This window comes from Physeter macrocephalus, chromosome 19, assembly GCF_002837175.3.
Source record: "Physeter macrocephalus isolate SW-GA chromosome 19, ASM283717v5, whole genome shotgun sequence".
Lineage (NCBI taxonomy): Eukaryota > Metazoa > Chordata > Mammalia > Artiodactyla > Physeteridae > Physeter > Physeter macrocephalus.
This window is the reverse complement of record NC_041232.1, coordinates 49480401-49494293: the sequence shown is the minus strand read 5'-3', so window position 1 is coordinate 49494293 and position 13893 is coordinate 49480401. Positions and strand designations below refer to the sequence as shown.

The 13893-nt window shown below is 39.1% G+C and overlaps 1 protein-coding gene across 7 annotated transcripts in view; it reads right to left on the bottom strand.

The window, feature by feature from the left end:
- Window positions 1–8871, bottom strand: part of KIAA1328 (KIAA1328 ortholog) — a 393845-nt gene extending 384974 nt beyond the window's left edge. For 2 of the 7 annotated variants that reach the window (XM_024120502.3, XM_024120503.3), the window contains exons 1-3: window positions 8558–8871; window positions 4638–4673; window positions 3779–3921 (exon numbers count right to left, since the gene is read on the bottom strand). In XM_024120502.3, the coding sequence (XP_023976270.2) occupies window positions 3779–3921; window positions 4638–4673; window positions 8558–8858 (480 nt within the window). In that variant the 5' untranslated portion in view covers window positions 8859–8871. Of the gene's footprint in view, window positions 1–3778; window positions 3922–4637; window positions 4674–5966; window positions 7182–8324; window positions 8531–8557 lie in introns of those variants that run through there. The other 5 variants (XM_028480601.2, XM_028480602.2, XM_024120504.3 and 2 more) reach the window with 5 other exon arrangements.
- Between the last annotated feature and the right edge of the window lie 5022 nt (window positions 8872–13893).

Genomic DNA, 13893 nt, shown 5'->3' with positions numbered 1-13893 from the left:
AGGATGTATTGTACAACACGGGGAATAGAGCCAATATTTTGTAATAACTGTAAATGGAAAGTAACCTTTAAAAATTGAATTAAAAAAATTTAAAAATTAAGAAAAAAAGATTCCCAATCTCCTAATTTATGAGATTAACATATACACAGTACTATATATATATAATAGATAACCATCAAGGACCTACTGTATAGCACAGGGAACTAGACTCAATATTTTGTAATAACCTATAAGGGAAAAGAATCTGAAAAAGAAAAAATATATATACATATATATAATATATAGGTATATATACAATATATACATAAAAAACTGAATTACTGTACTATACACCTGAAACTAACATAACATTAAATCAACTATACTTGAATTAAAAATTTTTTAAATTTTTTTAAAAAGATTCAACACAATTGCTACTGAAATCCAAGTTGACTTTTGTGCAGAAATTGACAAGTTGATTCTATAATTCTTATGGAAATGCAAAGGACCCAGAGTAGCCAAAACAATCTTGAAAAGGAAGAACAAACTTGGAGTATTTACACTTCCTGATTCCAGGACTTACTGCAAAGCTACAGTATACTAAAGCAGTGTGGTATTGGGATTAAAATAGAAATATAGATCAATGGAATAGAATTGAGATTACAGAAACAAACACATTTATGACTAACAGATTTTCAACAAGGGTGGCAAGACAATCAAAGGAGAAAGAATGGTCTTTGCAACAAATGACGCTGGGACAACTGGAAATCCACATGCAAAAGAATGAAGTTGGGTCACTACCCATAGCATGTACAGAAATTACATCAAAATGGATCAAAGCCTAAATGTAATATCTAAAGTTATAAAACTCCTAGATATTGGTATAAATCTTTGAGACCTTGGTTTAGTCAATGATTTCTTAGATATGACAGCAAATAAATAATTAAATAAATAAAAGGAAAACACTGATAAGTTGGATTCATCAAAATTTAAAACTTTCAAGCGTCAAAGGACACCAATAAGAAACTGAAAAGAGGATTTCACTCGTGGCACAGTGGTTAAGAATCTGCCTGCCAATGCAGGGGACACGGATTCGAGTCCTGGTCTGGGAAGATCCCACATGCCGCAGAGCAACTAAGCCCATGTGCCGCAACTACTGAGCCTGCACTCTAGAGCCAGAAAGCCACAACTACTGAAGCCCGCTTGCCTACAGCCCATGCTCTGTCCACAACAAGAGTAGCCCGCACAACACAAAGAAGAGTAAGCCCCCATTCGCCACAACTAGAGAAAGCCCGCGCACAGCAGTGAAAACCCAATGCAGCCAAAAATAAAAATAAATAGATAAATAAATTTTATTTAAAAAAAAAAGAAAGTGAAAAGACAATTCACAAAATGGGAGAAAATATCTGCAAATCATATATCTGACAAGGAACTTGGAGATGGAATCTATAAAGAACTCTTACAACTCATCAATAAGAAGACAAACAACCCAATTGAAAAAGATCTGGATAGACATTTCTCTAAAGAACACATACAGGGCTTCCCTGGTGGCGCAGTGGTTGAGAGTCCGCCTGCTGATGTAGGGGACACGGGTTTGTGCCCCGATCCGGGAAGATCCCACATGCCGCAGAGCGGCTGGGCCCGTGAGGCATGGCCGCTGAGCCTGTGCGTCCGGAGCCTGTGCTCCGCAACGGGGGGCCTGCGTACTGCGGAAAAAAAAAAAAAAAAAAAAAGAACACATACACATGGCCAAGAAGCACATAAAGAGATGATCATTATTGGCCATTAGGAAAATACAAATCAAAACCACAATGAGATACCACTTCACACTCACTATGACAATTATAAATAAAAAAGATGGATATAAAGTGTTGGTGAGAATGTGGAGAATCTGGTATCCTCATACATTGCTGGTGGAATGTAAAATGGTATAGCTACTTTGGTAGCTCATCAAAAGGTTAAACACAGAATTACTATATGACCCAGAATTTCTACTTCTAGGTGTATACACAAGAAAATTGAAAACATACATCCACACAAAAACTTGTACATGAATGTTGACTGCAATATTATTGATAATAGCCAAAAAGTGTAACAACCCAAATGTCCTTCAACTGGTGGTTAAACAAATATGTATTGAGCCATAAAAAGGAATGAAGTAAAGATACATGATACAACATAGACGAAACTTGAAATCACTATACTAAATGAAAAAAGCCAGTCACAAAGGCGACATGTTACATTACTCCAGTTATATGAAATGTCCAGAACAGACAAATACAGAGAGACTAAAAGCAGATTAGTGGTTGCCAAGAGCTGATATGAATGGGGAATAGTTTCTATTCACTATAAAACACACAAACCATTATATGAAAAAATACTTTCAATTTTTGATAAGAACTTGCAAATTCAACTATTCACATCATAGTGTGAAGTATATACACTGGGGATATAAGTAACATAAGCAGGCCTTTTGAGCTAATCACAGTTAAATCCTGTAGATAACTAAACGTAAAACAGTTGACCCTTAAACAACATGAGTTTGAACTGCACAAGTCTACTTACAAGCAGATTTTTTTCAATAAATATATTGGAAAACTTTTTGGAGATTTACAACAATTGGAATAAGCTTGCAGACGAACCACATAGCCTAAGAAATATTAAAAAAAAATTAAGAAAAAAGGTGTGTCATGAATGCATAAAGTGTATGTAAATATACATATAACATTCAAAATACGTGTTAATTGACTATTTATGTTATCAGTAAGGCTTTCATTCAACAGTAGGCTATTAGTAAAGTTTGGGGGAGCCAAAAGGTATATGCAAATATTCAACTGCCCGGGGTTCAACACCCCTAACACTCGTGTTGTTCAAGGGTCAACTGTAATTAGTAACAAACTAGACGTTGAAAATTTCAATATCTGAACATAAACCAGGTACTGAAAAACATTTTTTATATAGAGTTCTATAGCAAATGATTTTGGCTTTGTGAGCATTCGTCTTTACAGCGCTTCTGCCATTGTAATACGAAAGTGGCAATAACATAACACTAGAAGACTGAGAGTGGCTGTGTTCCAGTAACACTTTACTCACAAAACAGGAAGAAGCAGATTTGGCCTACAGGTCATAGATTGCCAAACCCTGAGTTAAACTCTGGTTGGGGAGACAAAATATAACAAAAAGTAAAGTGACATAAATGAATCAGATAGAGCATATACCAAAGGAATGTACAGACACTATTACAGAGGCAAAGAAAGGCAAGGGAGAAATCAATGACTGAGCTATAAAAATAAAGTCTTTATGATAGTATTTGCCAAACGAAGGAAATAATAACAATAATAACACAGGCTAATTTTGTTTTAATAAAGCATTTTCTTATATACAAAGGTTTATCCATCATCAACTAACAAATTCACATGAACAAAAACCACAAAGGGCACCTAATAAAAGAAAAAAATTGTCAATTTGATTTACTAACTCCACACAGATCAGGATGTAAGTCTTTGGAGACATACTAAGACAATAAATGTTTCTTAACTAAGGCTTAAAGCAAGCCTGGACATTTTGGAACAAAATGAGTAATACATATACTTTATATTCATACTAAGCAAAGCATCCTAAAATCCTCTGTATCTTTAAAAATGCTTGTAGATCATCTAATGTTCTTTCAAGGGCTCTTCTACCCTTATCTATCAGTTATTGGTCAGCACAAAAAAATGACTTACTGGTCAGCATTTATAAAGACTGGGGTATAAGGGAAAAAAAAAAAAACAGAAAAAGAAAAAAAGAAATTACTGACCTGTTCATCTACTGAATCTCCTGCACCTTTTAAAGACTCCATGGAGACTGAAGTAGCAGTCACCCTGGAAGTCTTAAGTTTAACATCAGCTTTTGGATTCACCATCTTGTGTCTTGATCTGATATTTCCTTCTGTAGAAATTCCTAAGGATTTCCATCAAACAAGATTTCAAAATTATATCTTTTCATTCTCTTAAACCCTCCCCCCACCAACCTCTTCCTTGATGTCCTCTACTTATGGCACCTGATGGGGAAATCTCTTACTTTATAAATTCATTTTAAGGCTCTGTTAATAAACAATGAATCATGAAAAGATGATGGTTTGCATGCAAAGATTCAACTGAAGTATTTTTAAATGGGGATGTGAACATCCGTAAGTCACATTAAAACCAATAAACTACAACATACCATATATACCTTATTGGAAATTAAAAATCTGATTTTTCACATAATTAGGATGCCTCCAGTGGTTCAGTTTTACTATTCATGTCTTAACAACAAGTAAGTAAGCTTTAAAGTCTGTTACATAAACACTATATAAAGAAGTTTTCACATTTTTTTGAAATATAAAATTTAAACTATTATTTGTAATATGACAAGAAAAGAATCTCTTGCTCTTTAACACATGAGTGAAGTATTCTGTAAATTCATCAAAAGCTGACTTGCCCAGGCAGCCCCTAAAATAAGGCAGTATTTCAAACCTTAGTGGGGTCATACCAAACATGAAAAAAAAAAAAAAAAAAGGTTCTGATGAACTGTTCTGCATCTACTTATACCTACAAAGTTATCCTAATGTTTTTATTTTCTCCTAACTCTTAAGAAGCAAAGGAAGTTTACCAAATTAATGCAGAAAATCATACCTGGAACATACACTACTGACTGTTCTTCATCAGAAACTATGTAGGAAGACATAAAGGAAAATACTAGAAAAGATTATCCAACATCCAAACATTGTTGTTCTGTACTTCTGTTATAATTTGTAATTTCTTTTGACCTGGGAGTTTATAACTAGCTTTTAAAAACAAAACTAGAAAGCACCATAATTAAAATAAAAAATTAAAATTAAAAAAAATTAATAATCTTTTAAAGTTCATCTTTATATATTCACAACTATCTGCTTTGTAAAACTTCTGGAAGCCCTTGTTCCATAAAAGTTTTATCCATGCTTATTCCCAAGTGAGATACACTACAAATTAGTTTCCTTTCATTTTCTTTCCTTTCGTAAACAAGGAGTTAAATACTCCATTTTGCTCATCATCGGTGAATGACAAGTTATTTTAGGCATGAATTCGTAATTTCAAAGTGAGCTTTAGCTTTTAATTTTAAAGTAAGCTTCAGCATTGACATATATACACTACCAAATGTAAAATGGATAGCTAGTGGGAAGCTGCTGCATAGCACATGGAGATCAGCTCTGATGCTTTGTGACGACCTAGAGGGGTAGGATAGGGAGGATGGGAAGGAGGCTCAAGAGGGAGGGGATATGGGGATATATGTATACTTATAGCTGATTTACTTTGTTGTATAACAGAAACTAACACAACATTGTAAAGCAATTATACTCTAATAAAGATATATTAAAAAAAGAATTTGTAATTTCAAAGTGAGCTTCAGCTTTGAAGAACAAACACTGTTTGAAGGCAAGTCAATCATGCAAACACAAAAAACATTTTTTATTCTTCTGCAGTATATTCATGAAATGTCTCAAGAAGCCCTACTATTTAACAAGTTGAAGAAATTTAAGACAAAAAGAACTATTTTGAATTTCAAAAGGAGAAATTCAGAAAGGCTAGAACACTGCTATAGAAAGGGAACCAATATAATAAGAAAGTTTACTTTCCAGAAATAAAATTTTATTCAGAACTATATCTAAATCCAGGTATGTCCACCATTTGATAATGTTCTATTACGCTTCCAGGAAGTAAGTGTCCAAACAATTTTTTCCAAATGATCTAGAAAATACTAAAGTTTTCTGTTACTTTATAAAACACTTTCTTTTCCAAAATTTGGAGACAAACCAATTATTAACTATTTCCTCCTGGGAGAAGGCTGGAATAAAACAGTAGATTAATAACATGTTAAAAAGTCAATATATTTCAGTTCAGAATCAATTCTAGTAATGGAATCTTTTCAAGGAATGCTGATTGGAAATGCCTAGAATCCCTATGGAACACAAAGATGGTGCTTACTGTCTGAGCTGCCAGGTGGTTTCTAACAGCTCTCTGCAGCACTATCACAGCTTCAAGCTTTTGGCTGATAGGGCTTCTAAAAACTTTAAATTCCCTTATACATCAGGGATGGAGCTTAGAAAATTTTAGGAGGCACATAAGACAAGTAAACAAGCAAAAACTTAGACCCCACAAGTCCAAGGAAATTGACTGCGACTAACACTGGAGCAGAGAGAGAATTTCTAAATTCACTGACATACAATCCAAAAAAAATCCTTACAAAATGAAATTGTGCACGCTCTTTAACAGCAGATTCATTTTTTATATCCCTTGGGATTGCACACACTGCAGGTGCTCAATAAATGTTTAATCATTTGCTGTTGGAAATATACACATGGGAAAAAGTACCCAGGGGAAAAAATTCAAGATGACCCAGGACATGTTCCATATGGCAGTGTCTTCAATTAGAGTATAAAGTAGTGATGAATTTGCAGAATATTCTTCATCTCCAAGGATGACCTATGGAAAGACTGACATAACAGAGTCCTGGAAAACATACTATACTTCTCTGGATCATTCACAAAGGAGCCTGCTCAACAGCTGGAAGAGACCAGCCACTAAGGACCCCACTCAGCTGCACCTTGATTTGGAAGCTCATCAAGTATTTTACGCTTTCTCCTCTCTTCTCAAACCAGATGCCACCTCCCCCATCCTTACTCTAAGCTAATAACTTTGCTTCCTATTTCTTTAAGAAAAACAAACTGTAGAAGCCTTCCACAAGCTTCTATTTGCAGATGACATGATACTACATATAGAAAACCCTAAAGACTCCACCAAAAAACTGTTAGAATGAATAAATAAATTCAGTTTGTTTATAAACAAAAGTTGTAGGATACAAAATCAATATATAAAAATCTGTTGCATTTCTATACAAGAATAACCAACTATCAGCAATACAAATTAGGAAAATAATCCAATTTACAAATGCATCAAAAAAGAGTAAAATATCTAGGAATAAATTTAACCAAGGAGGTGAAAGACCTATCCACTGAAAACTGAGTACAGGGTTGCTAAGACCAAGAGCATAGATTCAGTTTACATACCTATTAACTTAATCAGACCCACTGCAACAGACTGTCTCCCCTCCCCACGCCCCACACACATTCTATATCAAAACAATATTCTTATATATTCTGTATCAGCACAATAGCACTGGTTATATAGAAAGTTAAGGAATAATAACCAAAGCCACATGGATGGTTATGAAAATGATTACACTAAAGAAGCACATTATAAGCTAATAATCTTCAAATATCTCTATCACAAAATTCTAACAATGCAGAGGTAATGTTTCACGAGAAAGTATGACTCATCCCAATTTCCTGATTTCCTAATTCAGCCCACTTGCTCCCAGTGTACATATTCTCCTGATAGGTAAAGAAAAAAATATTTGATTTGCACAGTGCATCAGTGTGCTTTTATCCACCGTGTATGGACACGATTTCACTTGATTCTCACCAACCTATCACACACAAGTGGTAATTATGTTTAGAAAGTGCATAACACTAAACACGGAGCAGCAAGAAATGCAAAAATATACCACTCTCCACGGTATGACACTTTAATCCTAGTAATTCAACAAGGGTAACTGATAATACAACTTTCTAAGTTTTACTGAGAGCTAAGTAGAATGTGCAAAGAATGATTCTGCCAAAGTTAAGAGCAACGCCTCCAACAATGCCATCACCAATCCTAGTAAACAGACAAAAAGACTTGCCTCTGCCGTGCACCCAATACACTGAATGCCTTCCTTTCAGGTAACACTCCTCTAACATGAAGCAAATTATCAGAACCAAAGATCAGCCTAGAACAGTCTACCTAACACAGGGAAAGAACCAGTTTTGTCACACATCTCATCATAGATACTAATCTGGGGATACTACCGCAAGGATAAAAGCGCCACAGCTTCTCTACCATAAAACAACCCAAGAACTTCAGTCCTGCTAGTAGGACCGGCAATCTACATGCAAATCAACACTACGTCCAGGCCCTAAAATCTGCATCGCGTCTTATTCCATAATCATCATCACCAGATCATGTCCGCGTGAAACCAAGTCCACACTTCTCCGAAGATCTCGGTATGAAAATAAATCACCACTGACAGGCCTTTCAAGTCCGACAAGGTCCTGACTTACTCTTAACAACGCAGACTGAGGACACTCCTAAACCAAGACAAAAAGCTCTTGGACCACCCAACACCATGCCCTCCTCCACAAGCTCACTCCGCACAGACTAGGCCGGCCGGAGGTCATCTCGGGCAGAGGGACCCTTCCAGCACCAGGAGAGGCCAAGACTCTAGGCCATCTTTCCAGAGCTCACCGCCAAGGAGGGCTGGGAAACATCTGTGCCGAGTCCCCACGCCTGAACTCCAGCCTGGAGACAGTGCAGGCTCTCTGACACCTAATACCCAAGCAAGAGCATAGCCCAGCCGGACGGGACGGCCCCGCTACCGGGGTCCGCGGCAAGCTTCTCCCCTGCACTCCGCGTCCCTCGCGACCGCTCGCCGCACCGGGGAGAGCGCCGGCGCCCCCTGCCAGGCGGGCAAAGGATACAGTCGCGACTCCAGAACGCCGCCGCGCCCGGGCGGGAGGGGCCCGCCACGTCCGCCATCTTGAAACAACCGCCACTCGGGGCGTCCCGCTGGGGCCGTCCAACCCCGGCCTCCAGGACCGGTCCCGATTGGCCGCACTGCGCAGAGGCCCGCCCCCGCTTGCGCAGCCGGCCCCGGCGGGGCGGGAGGGTCCGGGCGGTAAAGTCGCTGTGTCCAGGTGACGTGGCGTGTAGCCCCCACCGGGGCCGCGGGAACGAGCGCCCCGCGGAACTGCTACTCCCAGAGCAGCCCGGGCCCCCCATCTCCCCCCCGGCCGCGCTCTCAGGCTCCGAGCACTACAACTCCCGGCATGCCGTGAACTTGACGGCCGCGCCTCCCGGGCGGAGTCCGGCCCTCCCGGCCGCCCCACTCCCCCGCCCTGTCTCAGCCGCCCCTCCGACCGCGCGCGGAGCTGGGACGCTAGCCATGGAGGAGACACCGCCCCCGCTGCTGGGCAGCAACAAGCCGCACCTGGAGAAGCTGACCTTGGGGGTCACCCGCATCCTAGGTGAGTGGGACGGGGGAACGTGGGGGCCACTGCGGGACGAGGGGTGTGCAGTGGAAGCACGGAGGGAAGTCAAGAGCCGGACCCTGTAGGCCAGTGGGCATCGCGGCTGTAACTTCCGTTGTTAAGGAGGCAAGTGGGGAGCGGGGTGCTTGACTAGGCCGGGGAAGGGTTTGCGGGGAGTGTGGATACAGAGGTGTGAAGCTCGAAGGTCCCCCCACCCGAAATCCCACCACAGGGCCCAAGAAGGTCGGGCATAGATGTGCAAAGGGGAGACAGCAGTCACCTGACAGTTGGGAGACTGGCTGTCCTGAGAGGCCTTCTTGGCCTCTGGTAGCAGAGAGAGCTGGGGGAATGTTGCAGCCAACCTCCCAGGGTACCAATTCCCATGCGCCTCCCCGTGCAAGGCACCTGAAGTGGTCCAGAGGAATCAAGGCTGGCACCATTGAATGAATGGGTGGTTTTCCTTTACTAACCTTTACTTAGTACCCACCGCTATGTTACATGCTGGGGCAACAATAAAATGAAATGAAATGAAACACAAACACAGTTCAGTAATCTATTATCGCTCAGAAGTAGCACACAGGAGGAGGTGATTGACCTTATCTGGAGAGTTAAGAAATACGTCCCACAGGAGATGATGCTAAATTTTGAAAGACAAATGGGAGTTAGCCAGGTAACTAAGGAGAAAGGCAATCTAAGCAGGCCGAACAGTATGCTTCAGTGCCTTCCCATCGCATTCATAATAAAATCCAAATTCTGTACCATGGCCCACAAGTCTGGTATAATTTGCCCTCATCTGTCTTTCTGACGTTATTTTCACTCTGGCTTTGCCGCAGTAACCTCCGTATACCATGAGCACACTAAGCTTATTCCCACTTAAAGGCTTTTGCGATTTACTAGACCTTGCATCCGGAATTCTCTTCCTGTCAATGTCTCTCTCTGACTTCATTCAGATCTCTGATTAAATATCACGAGCTCAGAGAAGCCTTTCCTGAGTATACTCTTAATAACACTCTTCCCTATTACTCTGTTCCCTTATCCCACTTTTTTTTTTATCCTCACGGCTTTGTCACAACTTGAAATTGTATATTTTACTTGAAATTATATATTTATTTGGTTGGTTTTTTTGTCTATCTTTTTTTCTGGAGAAGTCCATGAGAATAGGAACTTCGTATTGCTCTTCCCTGTATTCCCCAGTGCCTAAGACAGTAAATGAGGCATGAAACATCATGATGTGTTTGGGAGAAGTGATAGATTTTAGAAATGAAATTATAGAGTAGGGCAAGGAGAGATCTAATCATCAAGACCACCCATATCCTATCTCCTCATTCTTATCCAAACTTCTGCCCTGTTGCTTCTTGTACTCCTGGACTTAGGCAGGTCTTGCTATTCCACAGGCATGCTTCATTAGTATCTTTATAAGTCTAGGAAGTTTTCTCTAAATAAGTTATTTTCTTTTGATAAATGTTTAATCTACTCAAGTCAAGCCAACTAAATTTCCCTTAAGTTGTCAGCTCGATTTAAAGACCTAAATAATTGACTGTAAACATTTTAAATTTCATTTTTGCATTTAATATATTCTATGTATTAAGCATTTCAGATGTCTGGCAAACTGGTAATAGCTACAAGTCAAAAACTACGTAAGGACCTGTTAATTAAACTTATAGGACATCTAGCCTCCTGTAAACAGTCTATTTATAAACTTAATCAAAACCTAATAATTTCAAGTTAATAATCACAAGTCGAAAATCATTTGCAGACATACCTCAGAAATATTGGGGGTTTGGTTCCAGACCACTGCAATAAAGTGAGTATCCTAATAAAGTGAGCCACACAAATTTTTGGTTTCCCAGTGCATATAAAAGATATGATTATACTATACTGTAGTCTATTAAGTGTGCAATAGCATTGTGTCTAAAAAAATGTACACACCTTAATTTAAAAAAAACTTTTGGGCTTCCCTGTCGGTGCAGTGATTGAGAGTCTGCCTGCCGATGCAGGGAACACGGGTTCGTGCCCCAGTCCGGGAAGATCCCACATGCCACGGAACGGCTAGGCCCGTGAGCCATGGCCGCTGAGCCTGCGCGTCCGGAGCCTGTGCTCCGCAACGGGAGAGGCCACAACAGTGAGAGGCCCACCTACCGCAAAAATAAAAAAAAAAAAACTTTATTGCTAAAAAATGCTAAATATCATCTGACAATGCAGGGTTGCCACAAACCTTCAATTTGTAAAAAACGCAATACCTGAGAAAGACAATAAAGCAAAGTGCAGTAAAATGAGTATGCCTGTATATTATTTTTTCACATTTGTTTTTTGTTGGAAAAGATAATATATTAAGGGGATTTTTTTAAAACAAGGCAGCTGAAGTCAGTGGTGGGTGTATGGTAAACAACCTCCCTAAAAGATATGAAATAACTCCACAATTGCATATTTATCCAAAACCAAACTCTCAGCATTGCTTAAAGACAGAGAATACCATCTGTTCAGAATGGCTGAATAAAAAGAGAAAAAGCAACAAATCACAGGGCCAGACCCTAATTGTTCCTGCCACACTCCCTCACTACTAGAAGGCTCTGTGACAAGCAGACCGACCCATGAAGAGGCTAGTTGGAACAATCAACAGAAACTAGAAACTAGCGTCACTAACCTAGAAATCTTTTTAAACAGCACAATAATGAAAAATGAAGGAGAGAAAAGTAAAACCCATAGAGAACTAATGCTGAAATCAGGAAATAAAATGTCAAACAGACAACTGAGGAAAACTCTTACCAAAAAACAACTGTGAAGCAGAAGAAAATGGTAAGTCTAAACTCCAAACAAAATTAAAATGCATGAACAAGTATAGAAAATTCAATTAAAGGAAGTGTGAACCAAGGATAAAATATCTAGCCAAACTGTCTTTAAAATAAAAGAACTTAGGGAATTCTATACCCATGAACTCTTCCTGAGGAATCTACTGGAGGATAGATTTCATCAAATCAAATATAGCTTGGGAAACCTTCAGCAAAAAGACTGATGCTGAGCATCATTTTCATACAGACACATACACATGAACATACATAAATACATACATATAAGACTAAAACAAAGGTGGGAGGAGAGTGGAAGAATGATGTACCAGTTGTTATCTATTATGACAAATTTAAAGGGCATTTGAAAGGGTATAAGTACAATGTAACTGGTGGGTAGATTTCTTAAGATGACCTCCAATGCCACCTACCTGTGTGTAATACTTTACTCTTGAAAATGGGCAGGACCTTTGAAGATGATGAATGTCATTCTATGGCTTAAGTTACATTATATGACAAAGGCAAAGATTTTTTGGTGTATGTAATTGAAGTACCTAATCAGTTGACTTTGACTTAAAGGGACATTATCCTAGGTAGGCCTGACCTAATCAGGTGAGCATTCTAAAAGAGGGTGTAGAAGTCAGAAAGATTTCCTCCTGGCTTTGAAAAACTAAGCTGCCATGTTGTGAGAGATCCTAGGAGAGGACCAATAGCAAGGAACTGCTAGTGTCTTCTAGGAGCTGAGAGCAGCCTCCTAGCTCATGGTCATCAAGAGAACAGGATCCTCAGTCCTACCACTGCTAAGTGTGGTAATTTGTTATGCAGAATAGAAAACTAGTACATATTTTAGTACCTGGGAGTGGGTGCTGCTGTAACATATACCTATATGGAAGTGTCTTTGGAACTGGGAAGTGGGTGGAGGCTGGAGGAACTTTCAGGAACTTGATAGAGAAAGTCTAAATCACCATGAAAAACTGTAATAGAAATCTGGACTATAACAATATGGAGAATACTGCTGGTGAGGACTCAGAAGGAAATAGCATAATGGCAGAAATAAATCCTACCTTATTAGTAGTTACATTTAATGTAAATAAACTAGACACTCCCATGAGAAGGCAGAAATTGACATAAGATTTTAGAAAAACAAAAACCTGATTCAAATATACCCAGTCTACAAGAGACACATTTTGTATTTAAAGACACAAATAGGTTAAAAGTGAAAAGATGGGGGAAAAATATACCATGCAAATAGAACCCAAAGTAGAGCTTGAGTGGCTATACTAATATCAGGCAAAATAATCTTTAAAAAAAAGTTCATTATTAGAAACAAAGGAGGACAGTTCATAATGATAATAGGTGTCAGTGCTCAGAAAGGCAAAACAATTATCTATGTGCACCTACAAAGGCCCAAAATACGTGAAGCAAAAACTGACAGACTTGAAAGGAGAAGTAGACAATTCAACAATAATAGTTTGAGACTTAAACGCCCTACTTATAACAATGGATAAAACCCCCAAGCAGAAAGTCAACAAGGAAATAGTAAACTTAAGCAACACTGTAAATCGACTATACCTAACAGACATCCATAGAACACTTTACCCAAAAGTGGGTAAAAAAAAAAAAAAAAATCCATGGCTAACATTATACTCAATGGTGAAAAACTGTATGATTTCCCATTAAAATCAGGAACAAGACAAATATTCATGGGATCTCCAGCACCACACCAGGTTCGACAGTTCACTAGGAGGATTACAGGACTTGGGAGACAGTCATGTTGTGATTTATTACAGCAGAAGCAAAGGCAAAGGTGCATGTGGGGAAATCAAGGAAACCAGATGTTAAGTTTTCAAGAATCCTGTCTCAGTGAAATCACATGGGACACAATTGTTCCAGCAACGTGTGACAACGCATCTGAAATGTTGTCTACTAGGGAAGCTTATCTGAGCCCAGAAGTCCAGACCTTTTATTGGAAATCCATCATTCAGACATCCTCTACCTAGT